Below are 21,906 nucleotides of genomic sequence, written 5' to 3' on the forward strand. Positions count from 1 at the left end.
TCTCCTCTCTCCAGAAAAAAAAAAAAAGTAGTCAAAAAGGCACTCTCTCCTTAGGCTGGCAATCAGAGGCAATTACTTGGAAGCCAAGTTCCTGGCATCCACGAGCATCATGTGGACACAGAGCCAGTGAGCCATGAGTAACTGGTGATTCAGTGGTGGCAATGCTGGTAAAGGTCTTGATAACTCAGTAGAATACATGCTGAGTTTTTCAATGACTTGCATGCATGCTTCAGGCTTTGTGTTTTGTTTCTTTAACTTAAAACTTTATTTCCTCATGCTGTGGGCACAACCCACATTACTGAGCTGCTGCATCACTTCTTGGTTTGTTTCTTCATTGCTTCTCTAGGTGGAGCTTCCTAAGGCCTCGGGTGGTTTAACACATGGCAATCAATGTTCACAGGTAGTCCTGGAAGACTTATCTGGGCTGAGGAAGCAAAGTTGGCATGGATTTGCTTGCCAGAAAGAACGAGGAGAATTATGGAAGCAGCAGTTCAGGAGCAATTTAACATCATGGATGAGTAGACCATTGGCCTGGAGGGAAACTGGGAACAGCAACATTAGAAGACTGGAAATAAAAAGTAGGAGTGAAAAGTAGGAGTGAAAGTTAATTATGAATGGAGCCCCACAGGAAGCTTTGCTACAGCTGTTCATCTCTTTCATAAATGCTCCAGAAAATGGGAAGAGGGGTGAGGTAGAAGATTTTTCTGCTGATGCTAAGTCATTCAAGGAGAGGAGAAGCAAAAACTAACTATGAAGAACCGCAGAAAGCTCTTTCTGATAAAATGGGAGAATAAAAATCACTGCAAAGCAGAAAACAATTATAATTTTTCATGAACAGTGTAGGGGTCTAAACTAGATATTACTATGCAAGAAAGAGACTACTGAACTTACAGTAGGTTCTTCCATGAAAACATCAGTTAAATTCTCAGTAGTCATAAAAAGGGCAAATAGGATTACAGGAATTATTAGGAGAGGAACAAAGGAAAAAACAACACAAAAAATTTAAATTATTAAATTATTTAAGTCCTTGGTTCATCTTAATGTGTTAGCATCTGTGAGAGACTGTAGAATAACTAGAAAAGATTTTAGACCTGGGCCATGATGCTCATGGAAGGTATGAAACCGCTTGTTTACCAGGAATGAATAACCAACCTGATGTTCTTCAGATATGACAAAATCATGACAGGTACAGAGAAGTTAATTTCAGAATAATAATTCACTGTCTTTCATGATACAGTGAGAGACAATAGCCCCAGTGTAATCTCTTTGATTGCAATGATCCCCCTAATCTTGTCTTCCCTCCTGATCACTGACTATGTCTCCCCCAGACCTCCATTCACTCTATTTCTTCTTTTCTTTTTAACCAGGTCCTGGAGACTTCATGGAAGACTCTGTGCAATCCAATTTAGCAAGACTGCAAGCCCAGCAGATGATGACAAGTGCACAAACGCAGTCTATATTTGACAACATAAATAAAAATTAATCTTTCTCTTTAGTGTAACGTTGCTTCCTCAAGGTACAGAAAAAACCAAGCTGTAACTCGTCAGAATACCAGCAATTAACCCCTGACCCCAAAAGTATAGTGGTATAACCAGTATAAAAACTGTAGATTAAAAATTAATTGAGAGAGACTCCAACCTCAAATAGCAACACATCTATGGTAAATAAATAATACGGTAAAAAAAAATACTGCTAATATCAACCATTCAACACAACTGCAATTGAAAACATATCCAATCATTTCTCTAATGCAGATCTAACAGAAGGTGCCAGGAATCCAGAAAGATCTCTTCCACATTAAGAATAATAAGCCCAGAACAACAATTTGACATCTTGCTTACAGAAAGACTCGAACTCCATTACAGGCTATTTAATTCAGTAAAGGAATTGCTAAACACAATTACCCAGCCTATGTTTTGCAGCAGGTCAGACCATTATAATAATTATAAATAATTATAATAACTTCTTTTGATACACAAAGGTTTCTTAAAGCTCAAAATCTTTCAGATTGAATGCTACTTCATGACAAAAGAAAATGCTTTAAATTTAAAGACTTCATTGAATTGAGTTGCATATGGATATGGAAAGCAGGATCAGTATTTCAAGTGTAAAGGACACCTTAGAAAGGCAGACACAGGCTACAAAATTTGGTCTGAGTTGGTTTGTCCTTGATTTTTCATCTATAGAAAGCAATTTTCAAAGGAAAGAGAAGTTGTTAACCGGAAGTCTGCATCTTGCTGTTGTCTGTGAAGAAGAGCAAAAAAGCAATCTAAGTTCAGTAGTCCTTTCCAAAAAGCATCCATTACTTTTCCTGTGCATTACCAGCACTAAATCAGCACCTTTCTTGGCTGCCATTTCAGCTGTTTTGGATATTATAATAATTCTAAATTGTCAAAGAAAATGTTCAGGAAATACTGGAATAATTACAACTAAATTCAAAAGTAAAACAACAACAAAAAATTTATATGTTTAATTAAGTAGGCATTTGTCATTTAATAGAGTGGTTGACTAGTAACACCCATCAATTTAATAATAAAAAACATATAAAAAAATTAAAGCTCAATTAGGCAGCTAAGAGAAAATCATGTTTCAGAGATGTTGGTAGCTAATGTTCAAGCTTAATGCTGAATCATTGCAGAAATGGAAACATATTTTAACTTTTGTTTCTTCATGATTTTCTCCCATTTTGAGATTCACGAGTAGAAAAGTAAACTAGAACGTGTCGTTCTGGATTAATTTCCTACAAGTGTGTTATACCTTTGAAGCTGGAATTGAGTCCTGCTGGACTGAATGTTTTTTTCAGCTGAGACAGCTACACATTGTATACACCGATTGCCAACTTGAGTCGTTTTATCTCAGATTTTTAAAGACTGGAAAAATCTGTTAAAAGAAATGGAAAAAATATAATGAATCTGCTAAAGAAAAGATAATTTAGAAATTAGAACTTGAGCTGTAACTTTTCAATCTACTCTCCTACGTTCCTATTCCCGTTAGTGGCACCGTAAAGCAAAGCTGGCGAGACTGGGAAAGAAATCCAGGCCTTCCAGTCTGTGTATATCAACTTTAAGGGGTCAGACTTGTTATTAGAAACCTGTTATTGCTCTGCCTGTTTAAGTAGAAAAGATTTTAAATGTGAAATTTGTTTTCCATTGAGTTATAGCAGGGATTCATTTATAACATTAATTCACATTTTTGGCCATAAACAAGCTGTATACTGGAATTTAAAAGCCCATGACTTTGTGAAAACACCAGAAAGAATGATATTTATGTATTCAAAAAGCAGAACTCAGAAGACAGGGTTTTTTTTAAACAATCAGGATTGTTGTGTTGTACACTAATGCATAACTAATGTGCCACAGTTTATCAGTTCATCAAGTTTGTATTCAAGTCATATACAAGTCCTTGCACTGAGAAAATGTGTAGGCTTCTGCTTATATTAACCGATAATTCTAATATCATACTTTCATAAGGTTTGATCCAAGAACATTGAAATTAATGGGTCTTTCTGTCGACTGGCTGGAGTTTGGATCAGGCATGTACAGTGCTTTCATATGAAGTTAGCACTTTACCAAATGAGATAAATGTAACAGCTCTTGTTTTTGTGAGCATACCCAGTCTTCAGTCTGCTTTGAAAAATATGAAGATAAGAAGCGTTTCCTTGTGGGGCATGCAAAATCTTCACTATGTTTTTCTCTGCCCTTTTATTCAGCTACTCTTACCATTTTATATGTTGTTGGTTGAGAGATGGATTTATCACTCTCATCACTCACTGGTGGTGATTTATTGGCCATGGCGTAACAGGCTCCCTCTGAGAAATATTGCTGAGACTTGAATAGAACCAATCTTGCAAGGGGTTAATGCTGTAATCTTTTTCCAGCCTGTTTATAATCCTAACAGTAGTCCAGTAACAGAAGAGGGTGGATCTAAAAAAGTACCAGAGGGGATGTGTGTGTGTGTGTATATGTGCATGCATATGTGTAGGTGTGTATGTGCAAGTATGCTTTGCTTTTCTGAACTGCCTTGTGTGCCCCTGCAATAAATCCTGTTCAGCCTGAACAGGACTCTGTGTGCTGGGTGCTCCTGACGGAGAGTTAGAAGAGCTTCCTTGCACAACTGCCTCTCTTGTGTTTCTCCCGACGATTTCATTCAGAAATGTATTTGTTTACTGAAAGAATGGGCAGATAGTTACAAACCCACCCTCCTTCTCGTCAAAGCTAACCTGTGGATACTGAAGAATGGAAATAGTTGATGCTAGCTTCCTCGGGAATAGTACCAATATTACTGCTTTCCTGTGCGATATCATCTTGGAAAATGACACTTTTTTCTGTGTGGATGATCCACCTTATCCTTCTAAAGGTATGTATAGAAAAATAGATTTTTTTCAGGCAGTTTTAATTCTAGCTGGAAGTAGAGCTACTATGGAAAGAAACAGCTACACAAGGCTTTTTCTGTGAGGGAGTGCAAAATCAACTGCTTGCTGATAAGTTAGGATGAGAAACAGGCAGGAAAGAATTTAGTATGTGCTGGTTTTCCAGGTTAAAATTTCAACTAGAACGAAATTTGGATATAATGGAAAACCAAAACAGTAGCACTATTGGGCACAAAATGTAAACAGCTGTGCTAAGGACTTGGAGAAACATGATTTTTACTCTTTGAGCAATTCAATGACAATGGAGGTATCTGATCTGATACCGTGTATGAAACTGATTAAATATGAAATTATAGCACTCTGAGGCTGAAAAAAATATCCATGTATTAAAATCTTTCTGATTGCTGTATCGTTTCTTACTTCTGCATAAAGGAGGAACTCCCATGGTGAGTGAATGGTTCAGACCAGGTAGTGTGAGCAGAATGTGCATTTAAGAAGTCGTGTTTGGCTCTCCAAATGTACATTGTATTGCATGTATGGTATTTTAATGTTATGTAATTCAGGTAGATCAGAATAAGTTTAAGAATTTCAGCACTTCCACTGATTTTGCATTGGTGTAAAGACATAAACCTTAGTAAAACTGAATACAGAAAGGCTTTTACCTTTTGATTAAAGGATGAAACATATAACACTAGTCTATGAGCTGTATGCTGCATAACTGATTTTTCCTTGTGACAATTTTCAGATTTGCATCAGATAATTCGGATTCTGCTGTATTGTTTGATATTTCTGCTCAGCGTTTTGGGGAACATGCTGGTAATTACAGTGCTGATAAGAAACAAGCAGATGAGAACAGTCACCAACACGTTCCTGCTGTCACTAGCAGTCAGTGACCTGATGCTCTGCCTTTTCTGCATGCCATTCACCCTCATTCCCAACCTGCTGAAAGATTTTATTTTTGGTAGTGCTGTTTGCAAAACTGCCACTTATTTCATGGGTAAGTGTTGGAAGTTTATACTTATTTTGAAGACTGACTAATGAAATAGTTGAGAAGGTCATTAAAGACCAGTAAAAAGCCGATTGTTTCCATCTGCCATTGAACAGTTACCAAAATCACAAAGAAACAACTTTGTCACGCAAATCTTCATGGTTCTGGTTTCCTCAGTCTGATCCAGCAAAACACAGAGGCACCCACTTAATTTTAACGACATACAGAAGTGTTTTGCTGAATCGGGTTAAGTGAGAAGTATGTTGCACGATCAAGCTTTGAGGAGGAACCTGGCACATGTGCTTGCTTACCCATCACTGACAGAGTTACTAGCAGTGTTCAGATCAACCGTCGCAAATGACAGGGTTGTACAGTACTCACCAAAGGCAGATTTTGCCCACAGATTTTTGGTAGCAGCAATACATGAAAAAAAATAGGCCAAAGTAGGTGTCATTTGCGGAGCTGGAAGTTAGAGCAAGCCCTTTTTGAGAACAGACCAGGTGTGATCAGAGCTCACCAGAAGACCACAGAATACAGACACAGGTTTTAGAGGCTGACTTTAAGAAGCATCACTTCTACGTGCCTTGCCCTACCTCCTTTGGTTGTGGGGCCAGGAGTTTCAAAATGCCTGGATTACGTATCCCTGTGTAAGTGATTTTGTCTCACTTCCAATGCTTCCTGTGTGTTTGCTTGTTTAGTTAAAAAAAAAAAAAAAAAAGGGAGAACATTATGTAAAGTTTTTGCTACCTTGGAAGACCCGTGGTTAATTACAGAAACCTTAGGTCCCCTTTCAACCTGTGCCCTTGAGAACTTTGATGTAATGTGAAAGTACACACCTAAAGCGTGCAAATGGGAAATCAACATCTTTTTGTAGATAAAACCAATAAAACTAAAGGCCATGTTTAAACAATTATAATGAATTGCTGCCATAAATACCATAAACCATTACTGAAGCATTGTCATCTTTCTCTTATTTCAAACTGTGTAAATTACTTTATAGAAAAAATCCAGTGAAATATTTTTGAACATGGAGTTTTTCATTATGAAGGTGTTTTGCTTTAAGAGTCAGAATGTGGATATTTCCCATTAGCAGTTCATGTTAACATAGGTTTCAATTGACAAACAGACACTGACATCCATTGCATCACCTATGCTCAATTTTTCATTTTAAGATGTAGGAAGACTTATTTTAAATTACAGATAATTTGTGTAAAGCAAACAAAAGATATTGGCGTTTTATATTTTGACCCACATTAGAACATTCACAAAGACTATTAAATAAAAGCTCATTCACTGAAAGAAAAATTTGTGACAAAGTTAAGAAGAAATATTTATAATCTTGCAGTGATAAACTGGGACACCTCAGTGACAGAAATACAGACCACTGCATTTTATTTTATAATATATGAACAGGAGAAATTAAGGGCACTTGAAAGGCAAAGATGCTGCTTCATGACTTCATTTCTCCTGCTTTGTAACTCCATTAGCATCTATTTGAAAAAGTGATAACATATTTAATTCTCTTGAATGAGAAAATCAGATCACCAGTCAAGCAGGACACATAAAAAAATTAAAACAATAGAAGAGGGACTATGAACTTTGTGTTAAAAGAGTAATTAATAGCATAATCCCACTGATTTCAAATGCTCGTTTGAATTTCAATGCAATTAGTGGAGTGGATAAACCACAGTAGCAAAGAGAAGAATTAGGAGGAAAAGCATCTTCTTTCCCTGTTATCAGAATTTCATGGTTTGACAGAACGAATCTTTTCTCTTGGACTTCTGGAGTTAGAGAAGCGCAGAGCAGCAACATCAGTCTGGAGACCCAGACCATCGCCCACACATTCTTTGCTGACTTAATCAGTATGATATTTATAAATATTTTAGCTTATAAATAGGTTGCTATATTTTTAATTTTCTATATGCATACAGAAAGTTAGCAAGACTGTTTGAAAATAACATGAACCTTTAAAACAAGAGAATAACCTTTTTCTTTATTTTATATATATAGGTGTCTCTGTAAGTGTATCAACATTCAACCTGGTTGCCATATCTCTGGAGAGATACAGTGCCATTTGCAAACCTCTGCAGTCCAGGGTCTGGCAGACAAAATCTCATGCCTTGAAAGTGATTGCTGCTACCTGGTGTGTTTCCTTTACTATCATGTCACCATACCCAATTTACAGCAAACTGGTACCTTTTACCAAGTATAACAACACCACTGCAAATATGTGTCGGCTCCTTTGGCCAAGTGATGTCATTCAGCAATCTTGGTAAGACATAACTGACTGTTGGCAAATGCATAATTATCTGGTGGAAAACAGGATTTCATGGTAGCATTAAGCCTATTGAAAATCAAGTATTAACCTTCAGCAAACATTTACACTTCTATCATGCTTATTTAAGAAGTAAAAAAAAAAAAATCATATTTTTAAGCTGCTTACGTTTTGACACTTGTATGACTTTCCCCTTGTCATAGGAATGATACCCAACATGGCAATGATTCTCACACTATGGTCTGCTAAGCCCTTACTGTTGCTGTAAGGAAAGCATCTGTCACTCTTCAAGTAGGAATGCTCCTTTCACTAATTTATACATAAACTTAACTCTTTTCAGAGAAATCCTTGATTTTTTGAGAAACGCAGACACATACAAGCGCCCCACAGTGTGCTGCCTTGCCTGTTAATTTGTTTGTCTGAAGGTCGTCTGAAGCAGAGAAGTAGAATATGAGAACTTGGAGAGGCTGCAAATGCCCTTCTTGAGAACTGAACCCTTTTGGTCACTTATAGAGAATAGGGGCAGAGAGGTGAGGGGACAGACAGTGCTCCAAGTCCTACACGTCCAGGCAGAGTAAGTAAATAGTAGCACTATCAAGCAGCAATATTACTTAGATGTTGTGTCCTTGCACGATGACTAAACGCTTTAACTGGCACTGAGAAGATGTTAAGATTTTTTGGGATACTGAAGGTCAGTTGGAACTGGGAACAAGATTAAAGTATGCACTTCAGTATAGTGTATCCACAAACATAGTGAATTTGTATGAATGCTTTCGGTAGTCTCAGGTATTTGGCAGTATGAGTACAGATAAGGAGGGAGGGTGCAGGGTGAAATTCTTTTCTCCATGGTGTCGTTGCAGATTCCCAGGTGCGTTAGTGAGTTTGCACCGAAGTCCCAGGGAGCAGAAGAGACGTAGGCTTGTGAATGCATTTAAACAGAATTATTTCCCCAACTCGTAATCACGTTAGCAAAGCTGCCTAGGAGAGTAACAGATGTGCAGCCAGGTAAAAGCTGCTTCCTTTAGCAAAGGGGTTGCCGGCCCTGGGATCCCTCCCCGGGGGCTCTGCGTAGCCCGAGGGATGAAAGCCTGGGTCGTGGCTTCTCTGTCCCTGCCCGCGTGTGCCACAACCCTTGGCAAGTCAGATCTCACTGAAGTAGTGACTGCCAGTACCCGGGGCTCCATTGACAATCAGCAGCTCCTCGTTTGGCTTCTGCAAGGCAATTTTTACATCATTCAAAGCTACAGGGCATCCGACGCTCATCTGGTTACAGCAGGGAGCCCCACTCATGGGCAGAGAGACCTTCCTCCCCCTCTAACCACCACGGGAGCGCCTGTCTCCTCTGGGCCTCCGGAGCTTGGGCGACGGGTGTTTTGCTGCCACAATAGCCTTGTTCCTGCTCTACTTTTCTAGGAGAGGAAGGAGGAGAAGAGGTGGGAAGCTTCTAATTTCCAGAGGTGTCAAAATGATGCTTTGGATTAGCATGAGAAAATTTCAGAAAAATCTTGAAATCCTGCCCCGTTCCCCATCCCCCAATTCTCACCTGGAGAAAAAGGAGTTTCTCTGGTTTTGTGCTGGTCCCTGGTCTCAGTTTGTCTTTTGATTCTTTAGGTACACTTTCCTGCTACTCATACTCTTTCTTATACCTGGGATTATAATGATGGTTGCGTATGGCCTAATTTCTTTGGAACTCTACAGAGGAATAAAATTTGATGCCAGCCAGAGAAAACCTTCACGAGGTAACAATAGATTTAGGTTTGGGTATTTTTTAAATTAGAGTTGAAGATACGAGCACTCATGTTGAGGCTACTAAAAGCAAGATTTTTCTATTTGCAAAAATGATCATTACGGTCAGTTATGTTCGTGAACCTGCCAGATGCACTTGTTGATTGAAGTTTTTCCATTATTCACTAGCAAATAATGCCTCACCTATGGCTTGTTTGCAAAGACTCTGGGGGGGATATGTTAAATTTCTAATTTGTTTATTACAGAAATACCAAGATTTTTTTTCTGGCCATGGATGAGGACCATTTCTGTTGATAAACACGACAATAAAAATTGTCAAATTAAGATATAAGCATATAATTTTGAAAACTATCTTCAGCGAATACTCGAGCAAACAGTGTTCTTACATCTTTTGCATCAATTTGTATAGAGTTAAGACGTGAGAGTATTGGGAGATAGCGGGGACAGAGCAGCTGATACACGACTGACTCAGAAGTAGGCCCATGCTTTCTTTGCAGCAGTTGTTCAGCCATGAATTATGTTATTTATTTAGACTTAGACTCCATTCTTCATATTTTATTTTGAATCACTGTTCAGAGATATTTTGCCACCTATTTAAGCACTGATTTCTATGTACAGAAAGAAAAATAAGTACCTGCAGCGCCAAATACGAGGATGGAGATGGATGCTACCTCAACAAAACCAAAAGAAAAAGGAAAATGCCATTGCAACAGCTCTCTGCTACTAGCCATAGCAAAATAGAGAGGGTGAGAAGCAGCAGCTCTTCTGCCAACTTAATGGCCAAGAAACTCGTCATCCGCATGTTGATGGTGATAGTGATTTTGTTTTTCCTTTGCTGGACTCCCATCTTCAGTGTCAATGCCTGGCGTGCGTTTGACACCACTTCGGCAGACCAACGTCTCTCAGGGGCTCCTATCTCCTTCATCCACTTGTTGTCCTACACTTCTGCCTGCGTGAACCCTATCATATACTGCTTCATGAACAAGCGTTTCCGCATGGGTTTTCTAGCCACTTTCACCTGCTGTGCAAAGCAAAAGCCCCCTGTAATACGGGGAGAAGTTGGTGATGAAGAGGAGGGGAAGACAACAAGGGCTTCACTCTCCAAATGTTCTTACACACACATGAATGCATCTGCACCCCCCTGAGCTGCGTCAGAAGAGGTAATAAGTGGCCTACAGAAATTCAAGTATCTATCATCTGGTCTTGGAAAGTGACTGCGGCATCAGCTGAACATGATTTAGTTCTGAGGTAATGAAACACTTCAGCTGACAGTAAACGCAGTGAGAATTTTATGGGAAATGGATGCTATCGCTGTCTGAGCTTATATCAATTTCCCTTCAAAAGTACAAAGGAGGAAGAGGGCTCTTTGAAGATAAGGGACTTTATAAAAAGCCTTAGAAGATGCTCTGCTTGTCATAAATTCTCCTATAAAAATTGGTGTCCTGTACATCAACAGTTTCACTCAGTTTTTGGCTGCAGTTCTGAGTATCTCTTAAAATTTCCAAGATGCTAATAGATTCTCCTCGAACATGAATACATGTATTGCAGTCTTCACTTCAATATCTATGCCTCATAATCAAAATCTTTGAGTTACATTCGTCATATTTTTTCACATTATTTTAGCTGAGCTAATACATTGTGAGATCATTTTGGTGTCACAGTCAATTAAAAGAAGAATTTTGGGGTGGGGAGAATGGGCTTGTCTATGTGAAAATAATGCTTCGAAGTAAAATAATTTAATTTTTTTTTTTAATAAAATGAAAATAAATATTGGTGGCTTTGTGGATGGAATGCATTATTCACTTAGGCAATAACCTAAATTATAACATAATTTAATGTTTTTTTGGTTTAAATAAACCCCATACAAGAAGCACAAAGAAGTGGCTTTCTTCTGTGCAGCTGCAAGCACCCACACATGCAAGAGGCAGGGTCTTAGATGAGCCCCAAAGGCTCATGTGGAAATTGTCACACTGGGAAGCACAGGGATAAACCCTTGGGATAAAGGCAAAGGGGTGATTTTACAAAAGACACAGACTAAAGACATAGGACGATGCCCACTGTAGTCATACATTTCACAAATATATTCACAGTCACTCCTGGCTTGGTACTGCCCACATGGAAATAGAAGCCATTGGCCATAGAAAGGCAGAAAGAGCAGACACAACGAGCAAAAGCTGAAAGACTTTGTCAGAAAACATAGTTTTTCTAAACATTGCAACAACTATTTTCTCCAGCTACACATATTTGTAAACAGACTCAATGTAGAAAAACCCAAAACTTTGAATGATGTAATTATTGGTGTTTTACTGAGCAAGAAATCCAGTCTCTTTCCTGTGCCGTGCACAGGTGAGCATGGGTGTTCAGGTCATGCCCTTTGCTCTGTGGAGCTCGGCAGGAGAAGTTATGTCATTTATTTTATTTTGTTTTGTGAAAATATCCTCTTGGAGATCTTCTAGCTGAATCAATATAATTTAAAAAACTTGTTATTAGGCAGAGATTAAATTTGAGCACAGCGTGGAATGTAGATGTGGATATTAAATATAACCTCTCTCAGGGTTCTTAATCAGGAAAATCTGATCTCTTTACAGAATGATTTTAAATTGGAAATACACTTTGAGTTCCAGGCACCCAGATCCATGTTCTGCACTCAGTTATTGCCTGAAATGGTTTACCCATATAACTTAGCCCACAACTTTGACTAGTGGTTTTTTTGCATCCAGCTTGTCCACAGACAGGAAATTAAAAAAGAATTCTAAACACTACTTATGCACAATCCATAGAAACAATGTTTTGCCTGCCTCGTTAATAAAGTAGCACTGTTCCTGGAATGGTGCTGAGACTACTGACATCGATCTGACCTTTTGCAAATACCCACCGAATTAAATTATGGGATTTAATTCATTACTTCACTTCAGGATGCAGGATGAGACCCTCTACAAACCTGTGTGTTGAAACTGAAAAACTTAGCTGCTTTTGGGTTTATGTGGAACAGTGAGAGCAGAAATAGTATTTGTGAAGTATTTCATACCATTTGAAAGTCTGGCTTTATTATAGGACATAGTTTAAAAATTGTTGTTTAAGTAAAAGAATAAAAATCATATTTTAATAATATACTGGATGTGAATATTGCTGACTATGCACTGTATAGTGAGACAGCCTACTTCACAGCTCTCTATGCACTTTAAAAGGCAAATTCCTTTTTGTAGCTGTAGATTCGGTGGTACCTTTAGAGCCCACGTAGTTGTACGTGCACCGTTCACCTGCTCCCACTGATTCAGTCTGAGGATAGTGGTTTCAGATGAAAGGCAAAAGCTGTTTTCAACAATGCCTTAATCAGATCACAGCCCCCCGTGGCCTCCAGTACCTGTGACTGAATGGAGCAGAGTCTCTGACTGATTCCCCACTCGTAACTATCAGGGAGCACAAGTCAGAGGTGATGAAGCGAGGGAGGCAGGAGAAGAAGATCCTGATGGAGTGGGAGTCGGGCGACAATCAGGGAAGGGTTAGAAATGTGCCAGAATGGACACGTTTCCTTTTGTCCAAGGCTCGTCTCTGCATGTGCCACTCTTCCCCTCCACTACCCCCTACGCACCTTTTTTCTTTTTAAACCAACACATTAACTCTTTGACCAAGCTCCCAAAGTCATGAGCCTTAAGCCAAATTCCAGCAAGGAGTAGGAATTAAGTTTTTAAAATGCAATATTGCAATCCAGTCATTTTGTCGCCTTCTGCCCTGGTCTCCTAGCACAGGAAATGTCAGCCTTTCTGCAACCTGCATGCATCTTAATGCCATTTTCACTGATCTGTGTGTTGCGGAAGTCATTCCTGGCTCTGAATGTTGCCCTTTCATTGCTAAAAAGAGTCGTGGAATCCTCCCAGCACCTTTCATTCAGATACTGCTGTCAGTGGAAATGTATCTTCAATAATAAATGTGAGTGGAATAAACGTATCAAAATAAAAAAGCCCATGAAGTCTCCTTATTTTAACATTAGTTTATAGGGGTTGGGGGGAGAAATTCTATCCTAAAAGTCTGCTTCTACAATAGGCTGTACCTAAAGGCAAACTGTTTCCCACATATAGCAGACAAATGGCAAACCAATAAATTTCAGGTGTATAATGCTCATAAATCTCTGAAGTCTTTCTCTTCCTCCCCTTTTTCCCCTGACTCCTGGGGTTTTTTCTCCCTTTGTCTTTCTCTTATCTCTTTCACCTGCATGTCACCACCTTTTTTTCTTCTGTACCCTTCCCAGTCCCTAGGTTACTCGCCCCCCCCCCAACAATTGCTAGATTTTTTTCTTTTTCCTCTTTGACAGGTTTCTTTTCCTCCCCAGATTTACTTTCCCAGAAAGTACTCTCATCTTCATTTCCCCCTATCACCTCCGGTCGACAGACTCCTGAAACACCTTGCTCCAAGCAATATATCCTGCCCACAACACAACAGTTCTGCAGTCACCTCTTACAACCCTTCGTCTGAGTTCACACATCATCTCTCTTGAACGCCGGCTCATGGGGTGCTCAAACAAGCAGTATATACTAGTTCATAAAACAAACCCATAGCAGTAAATAAGGTCCAAGTCCCCCTTTGCTACTTCCATCATTATTACTTGCAACCTCTATTATTAGGGCACACTTTAAGACAGATGCCTAAAGTACTGCTAAATACAGCACTTGGTGGAAGGTCAAATTAAGGATATATTTCGCTGTTGCCAAGGCAAAATACAGGTGCTCTGCATGAAAAGCAGCATGTGGATTTGGAACTGCAGCCACTAAAGGGTTTACACCGCCCTTACCCGAGTCGTGGCCTCTTTTCTGATGCTGCTAAGCCCTTCTTGGCAAGGTGGTGAGGCTGTCCGGGGTCCCACCTGCTCCTCCATCCCCTCCTGCTCCTCCTGCCTCCGAGCCCAGGGATGGTGCAACCCACATTCACACACCATGGCTCGTCGTGATGCTTTTAGGACGATGCTGAAATAATACAGTAGAATACAGAGATATTGCAGCCAAAGCATAGCAAATAAACACACACTCACACAGTTCCTAACAGCACTTGGCAGGATTTCCCTTAAGAGCAGGCACTTGCTCAAAACACAGGCACGACCGTACTGGGGCAGAAGGCTGATAAGATAGCTGCCTCTTGCAGGACCTCACAGATAGAGGCTGCCGGGAAAATCTGGATGAACAACCGTGTAGCACAGGCTATAACACTGCTAGTGTTTCTGAATCAAAGCTAATCTATGGTCAGATATACTCACACTATGCACAGACCAGAATGTGGTAGGCATTTACTGACTGCAGTCAAACCATCCTGTAATCTTACAATTGCAATGGTGAATGCAGTTTTTTAAAGTGTTTTTTTCCTCATGAACCATTAATCTTGGAAGCATTCCTTTAGGTGCTGAGAGGATTTTAATAGCTACTCATCTCCTTTATTTTCTCAGATACCCATTTTTCCATAGCTGATGCTTTTTTATACAAATCAAGATACACAAACTAAGAGTGTCTTCAGATTCAAGGACTGTACTTACTTCCTCTTCCATTTCTCAGGCCTTTAATAAATATGCCTCTTGTTTTTCCTCAGTCTAATTGAATGGATGTTGAGCTAAACCTAGGGTTCCTAGTGGCAAAAGATGCCTATTCTCAAAAGGAAAGTGAAGAAAGATAAAACTTAATGGCTTTGAGTAAGGATTATATGAAAGGAGAGGCTGTAATCTTTTTATTACAGCATCAGGGACGGGGTGGTAGAGAGTATAAAGAAAAAGTTGGGATTTGGGGTTTGGTTTTGGGGTTTTCTTCTTTTTTTTACAAAATGTCTTGTTCTTCCATTTAAAATATGACACAGGCCAAAATATGACACTGGGTCAGCAGTTTGCTCACCCTCTGACCACAGTTTTCCTATCCGTTTTTCTATATGCACTATTCATTTCTGTTAAACAGCTCCAGCTTTTTATGCACAATCCATCCCTGGCTCTTCTCTCATCAGTTACATCCACATCATAGTAATGTCTGCCTTAAAGATGCCACAATTTCTGTCTAGGTTGTTTATAAAAAGACCCATTTGTAGCATTGCCTTTTTATTTTTTCCTCCTGCAATGCTTGTTAGGCTGCCTTGGGTACCTATCAAAGAAAAAAAAATGCAAAGGAAATGTTTGTGAATTATAAAGCTCCGGCTTTGCTTGCTTAATGGCAAATCATCCCAGCTAGGAGTTATTTGTCTGTGTCTCTACAGATAATTATGGCATGAAGAGTTTTCTTTGGCTTCCGTTCCCAGTGGCGTCCAAAAAGCACTAATTTTGAGCTAGTGAGATATCAGTTGTCCATTGTACTGTGAGACAAGAGCAAAACATCTTCATTAGCATCAGCAGGTAGCAAACATCAAGTAGGAATCATCCCCTATGGGGTAAACACCATTTAATTGATTTTCTGCTATTTTGGCAGTTATTAAAAATGTAAAAAATATCTCCTGATAGAATGAATAAATGCTACTTATATACTGAGTTCAATTTAAAACAGTGGACAAATCGCTGCATAGCTCCTGTGAACATCGTACAAATACCAGTGTTACAAAACAAGCGTGAAGAACAGTCACATGTAAAGAACCTAAATCCATAGGAAAGATGAGGGGCTGCTCATGCTCTTGGTTTGCTGTCAGAGCTGATTTTTTTTTTGTTTATTAAATGGACAGTGGCTCAGGGCCTTGTTCCGAGAATATTTAGCAACTGATAAGAGGCCTCATTCATGACGAAGTGAAGAATGACACACAGAGGTGAAACCACAGGGGCAACCACAATAAAAAGATGACAATACCCAAGAGAGAACTGGCCAGCTAGCTGGGAACACTGCATTGACTCTTGCAAACCTGCTGTGGGCCTTCTAACATCTGAGATCTTCAGGATTTCATAGCTAAACTGAAGTAGATGCGGAGTAACCAGAACTGCTTCCTTGCTCTGAAGCTGCCTCAAAACTTTGTCCACATCCCTCTGGTGGCATCTGGCAGTGTTGCTGTGACTGGCTTGCTATTATTGTAAAGGAACATAAGGATAGGAATGTCATCCGAGACAATCTGTCTTTGGAGTTGCTTTTTCTGGTGGCTTCCCAAAAGATGGTCCTGCCACACTCCACACACAAGTAGGAAAAATAAGAGTATGGTTATGACACTATGGTATTCATTGTACCGGAGAGGGCGCAGCTGCTGCTTCTGCTGACAACCCAACCTCGTGTCCCTTCAAACTTCCCAGGGTGCTACAACTAATTTAACGCACCTCTGATCACCTGATGGGGAGGGACAGAGGTCATTGCAGGATGAGGGGGCTGGCGTGTCTTGAAGACAAAAGAACTTTTTATTTGCAGTCCAGATGTGGTCAGTGTTCAACCGCATTACAAGAAAATCACTAGTGACTAAAGCAAAGTTTCAGCTATAAGACAGGTTCTCACAGTGGATTTTTAACAAGAAGAAAGTTCTGCTAATACCAAAGTCCTCGCTTCACTGGGATTGCAGATCTAGGAAAAGGATCCAGAAAACATATCTCGGTGCCCTTGTGTTTATTAAATAGGAAACGCTGTTTAAATAGCGTCAACTGACCAAAGCAAAACAATACAGTCCAGAAAAGACTGCCAGGCATAGCTGTGTGTTCCCTGGTATTTTTCAAGCATTTTTTTTCCTTTTGTATTTATTTCCTTCCTTTTTTCAAGCAGTGAAAAGTAAAAGCTAGTGGAAATCCAAGGAACATTTACTGAAAGGCTGGGTTTTCCACATGACATCAAATATTTATTAACATCCAACGTGACTCCTCCACTACACTAATTTGTCAAGTATTTATTAAAACCAGGATAGACTTTCTTTGCTACACACCTAAGCCAAGACTGACAAGCCTCCAATTACAGAGGCTGCGTAGAGAGGGAGAGGAAGAGAGAGAGAGAGCAAGCTGCAGGTGTACAGCTTTGTCCTATATTGCTGTTGTGGGACTTCTAAGAGATTAATGAGACTGGTAGAAGAGCAAATATTTAGAAAGATGGTGACTGAAGACAAAGCTGAATCTGACGCACCTGCAGCTGGAAACATGGTTCTGCAGTGCCCAAACATAGGGCTGGGGTAGGAATGGAAGGAAAGGTGAACGGGAAACATTTCTGCCTTGGAAACTGGGGGAAAAAAATTATAATAAGGCAGAAAGGACAATGTGATCTGATCTGTGGAAGGAGAAAATCATTGCAAACACTTTTTGGTTTTGGATTATCAAGACCCTCTTGAGAGCAAGGGGAAAGGCAGCTGTGCCCTGTATGTGAAGGCGGCACATGGCGGGCAGAGTTTCCCCAGGTAGCAAGACGGCAGGAAAATCAAACTTCATTTTGGGTACCAAAGCACTCGCTTTAGGCAAGGTTGAAAGTGGAGATTTGAAAAGAAAACAACTATTCTGGAATTAATTTCTTTTCTACAGGCTTTGCATAGGGTTTTGCTGCTGAAGGGATTCAGCAGGACAGACCAGGCAAGCAGAGCTGGGGGTCTCTGCAGCGTGCCCCAAGCAGAGAAGCCAGATGGAGGAGTGCTCTCAGGGCCACGGAGAACTTGCTGCGTACAAAGTACTGCTAGCAAGCAGAGCGTGCTGTATTACACCTGTACGAGTCAGGTCTCTCTCACGTGAGGAGTTTAAACGACGCTGCCACAATATTGTTACGATATAGTCTAGCTGATGGGTTAAGAGAATAGAACGTTAAGTTCCTCTGTCCCCAAAGCCTAATACCCCAGAACACTGCATGTCCGTGGGACCTACTGAGAGCTGCACCTCCACATCTTGTCCACCAGCCAACACAGAGCCCATCTCTGCCACCACTGGCACGGTAGGAGGCAGCCTGTAAGGGCCCTATACACCATCAGGCAGAGCTAGAAGTGACAAAGGTTTCAGAAACCATAAACCCCAGTCGCAGTCAGGTAAGTAGAAAACCAAGTACCTAAATAAGCAAGGGATTGTTTAAAAATGAAACTACCCCCCCCAACCAGCCCCCCCCCCCAAACTGTAGTGCTTGCATTTAATAGTTACCAGTAATTGAAACAGTCTACTCATCACTAGCATCCTGGAAACGAACTTAAAAAGAGCGCTACTCTCTGCTAAGAGGAAATAGGTATTGCCTCTCCTGCCCCACCTCCAGCTCACGTTGCAAAAGCTCTTTTTCAGCGCAGAGCTTCTGTATCCTCCTGACAACTGACAGCAGCAGTCTGTTATGCATCACGGTGCTACCAGCTGGCTTCACTAGAAAATAATTTCCAAATCTATGTGTCTGCTTAGACTACAGTGCCTTGTACATTCAATTATTCTCCCAACCCTACCAAGGGCAACATGTTTCTAAATTAATATAAACTTACCAAAATGTAATTTTGCAACTGATTCATGTTGCCTCTGTGCTTCCTCCAAATTTAGTTTGAATAATGTTTTCTAATCTACTACTACATAAAACAAACTGAAGAACTTTGATATTATTTCCATACGCCTGTGGGCTCAAATATAGCCATCTGTGCAACTTCAGACTCTGCTTCTGAGTCAAGAATTGTTATTTACTTACATTTGTCCTTGGTCCTCTCTGGAAGAACATATTTGTGCAAGTGCTTTTGAGTACTTTCCTGTGTCTGTGAGACTCTCTCCACCTGTGTGATCAGTTATCATAGATAGCAGTCGGGAGGGCTTTTGAAGGAGGAATACTTGGAAACACCTGCTTTTCAGTTACAAGATCAAGTAGGTTTACATCCACTTTTTTTTTTTTTTAATACTGCAAAATTTCATATCTGGCTTGAGTTCTCTCTACTTTGTTTCATAGCTTTAATATGAACCTTTCTCTTTCACCTCCCATGACTGATCTCCAATTCTGGCAATTCCTCTTTTCCATGTGGAGTATGTCAGATCTAACACTCTCACACAGAGGTCACCAACAAAACCATTGTTTTGTATCCAGAAAATTAAAGCAATTTTTGATTGCTCCTCCTGATGCATTTTGGTTGGCTTCATCAAACTCTAAGGTTAATTTTATTAATATTTCAGGATTTCCATGTCCTCTCTGACAAGTTACCTTTCGAAAATGTTGGACCATCTTGCACATTTTGCTTTCTTGTATTTATGCCCTTCCGCTCTTTCCATGGCTTGAAGCAAGATGTGACAACTAAGCTACCTCTTATGGAGTGGCCTACCAACGGCACTGAAAATAAGGGGAGACACATATGGATTTTCTAAACTTCACTCTTTGCAATACATTTTAAGGGCTGATAGCACATATATATGTATTGTTAAGGGAGGTGGAGGTTTGGGTAGCAAGGCGAGAGTGGATTACAATTTTTGGCACCTGGTGAAGTAGGAGCAGCATTTTCAGGCCACTGAATAAGTATGTAGATTATGTCTGTATTGAAATAAGGAGAAATTACTTTAAAATGTAGACATTGAAATGCCTTTTGGCCTGGGTGAGTGGATGAGGTAGTTTACAGCTGCAACAGAAATCTTCAGAAAGGGATAAATCTTGCAAGAAATGGTCTAAATAAAGGTGTACGATACCTGAGGTGCTGCTGATGACTTGGAAACCTCATATACTTCATTAGCTAGTTCGGCTTCAAAGCCAGTCTGGGGTCAGTCCCACCTAATCCTGCTTGTTCCCAGACAGCAGCTGCTGCAAACAATTTTGGGCTTATACTTGCAGCTTCTGTTATCATCAGTGAGAGCTTGTCTGGGTAAGGATGTCAGAATAAAGAACAACTTCCCTTTTCTCTGGGTATCCAAGAGGAGATTGTATATTTATTTTCAAGTGTTTGTTCCCACTGGTCTTAAATACATCAGCCCAGAATCCTGCTGAGGCATGTCCAGTGGGACTAAAAGTCTAAAGACTGAATTCTGACCCCAAACACCCATTTATGGAGGGTGGTGTGGGGCTGGGGCTTGGGAGGTCACTGAGGCCAAGAGTCTCCATCAGGCCAGTTGAAGTGCAGGCAGCTTTTACTATTTTTTTCAGGTTATTTAGAGCAGATAGAACAGTTTTAGTGTTGTAGTATGGTGCTGGAGCGTTTGTATCATTTACAAGAAAACAATGCTGCTTTCACCCAAGGAATTGAAATTTTAGCTCTGCCTCTAAGCTGAGATTCCTGCATGTCTCTATTTGGAAGCTCAGCTGACTATGAAGCTGACTTATTTAGACGGCTTAGCAAGCAGAAACCCAGCACATTATTGGCATACTCTTCAGCAAACAACAGCCAGCGGGGGTTTTCTGGGCAGCAGCTACAGTCTGAAGTCCAGTAGCCCCCAGTTTCCCTTATACACAAATCCATTCTTGCCCCTTGCACTTTTGTCTATGGTCTGCTGTGCCCAGATCCTTATCAAGGACCTGAAAGTACCGAAGGAAATGGTTCTTTAGCATCCTCAGTTAACGTGACTGCTTTTCATTTGTGTGCATCAAATCATTCGTATTTCTCCACCTCTCCACCTTGAAGAACTTTACAGTTCAACGTCAACTGGGAAGTTAGGTGAAGTGAGAGTTCGTCAGGAGCTTTCCTATTAAACTATCTAACCAAAAACTGTCTGATGGAGATGAGCCAGTCAGAGCAAACCCTTTTTGACAGAGAGAAAGCTTCTCTCTTCCAAAACAGAAATTCTGATTTAAGATGAGAGAGAATAAGATTTTAGTTCTTCCTGCTCCTGCTTCAGAAAAAGGATTTAAACCTCAGTTCGCTCCATTCCAGTGGAAATTGACCCACTAGATGGTTACGTGGAAGACAGACTTTACAGCCTCTCTGGTCTGGAGTTTTATCAATGCCCATAAACTACTCTTAACTGGAAAAACAGGGAAAACAGATTATAAATCCCTAGAGAAATGATTACTGTACTTCAGTGGGAAGCAAGAGAGCTACTCATGTCCCAACTTTGCATCCAAATCAAGTATCTTGACCAGACTTTTTTTTTTTTATCCTTTTCCACTTTTTTTTTTTTTAAACTTGCTCTATGTGGCCCTGTAAAATATATCAAATTGGTTAAGATTAGGTAAATTCAAGATGATTTCCACTTGGATGGCACACATGCCTGAGTTTTCCTAGTAGATATCTTGTATATGATTTTATATTTTATACCCGAGCTCTTTACTGTTTACCAATGACAATGAATTGCCAGAGAACAACAGATTCTAACTCAGTTCTGCTAGAGTCCAGCAGCTTATTGAATTGCTATTATCATTCATCTGTTATTTGATTTTTCCCATTTTACATTGTTAGGTTTTAGAATAAATTGATTCATAAGTTCTGGCCATCAAGGCAACACCTTAACTGGTATTCAACAGAGGGGTTTCATGTGTGATCATTCCTCCTTCTGAGCCAACGTGACTGTTGGCCAGTGGAAAAAACCCCTAACAAACAGCATATCCTCTTGGCCTATATGACAAGTAACACTCAGACTTTAATTAGACTGCATCCATTACACGATTCATAATTCCCATCAGCCCTGAAATTTCCAGCAGTCTGGCTTAAAAACTAGTGTTCACCTTTGCTGTTACCTCTTTCCTTTCATCTTATGTAATA

At 40.0% G+C, this 21,906-nt stretch overlaps 1 protein-coding gene across 1 annotated transcript; it reads left to right on the forward strand.

Moving 5' to 3' along the window:
- Window positions 1-4,235: 4,235 nt before the first annotated feature.
- CCKAR (cholecystokinin A receptor) lies at window positions 4,236-10,523 on the forward strand. Its single transcript, XM_052811043.1, has 5 exons — window positions 4,236-4,356; window positions 5,115-5,366; window positions 7,368-7,629; window positions 9,244-9,371; window positions 9,997-10,523. Exons 1-5 carry the CDS (start codon window positions 4,236-4,238, stop codon window positions 10,521-10,523), a joined length of 1,290 nt encoding a protein of 429 aa, XP_052667003.1.
- The last annotated feature ends 11,383 nt before the right edge of the window (window positions 10,524-21,906 follow it).

The sequence above is a fragment of the Harpia harpyja genome, chromosome 2 (genome assembly GCF_026419915.1).
Source record: "Harpia harpyja isolate bHarHar1 chromosome 2, bHarHar1 primary haplotype, whole genome shotgun sequence".
Classification (NCBI taxonomy): Eukaryota; Metazoa; Chordata; class Aves; order Accipitriformes; family Accipitridae; genus Harpia; species Harpia harpyja.

Bases quoted from the DNA above. Each gene is read 5' to 3' on its own strand.
- CCKAR (XM_052811043.1), top strand. From the start codon at position 4,236: ATGGAAATAGTTGATGCTAGCTTCCTCGGGAATAGTACCAATATTACT. The intron at 4,357-5,114 runs GTATGTATAGAA...GACAATTTTCAG, and splicing joins TCCACCTTATCCTTCTAAAG to ATTTGCATCAGATAATTCGG. The intron at 7,630-9,243 runs GTAAGACATAAC...TTGATTCTTTAG, and splicing joins GATGTCATTCAGCAATCTTG to GTACACTTTCCTGCTACTCA.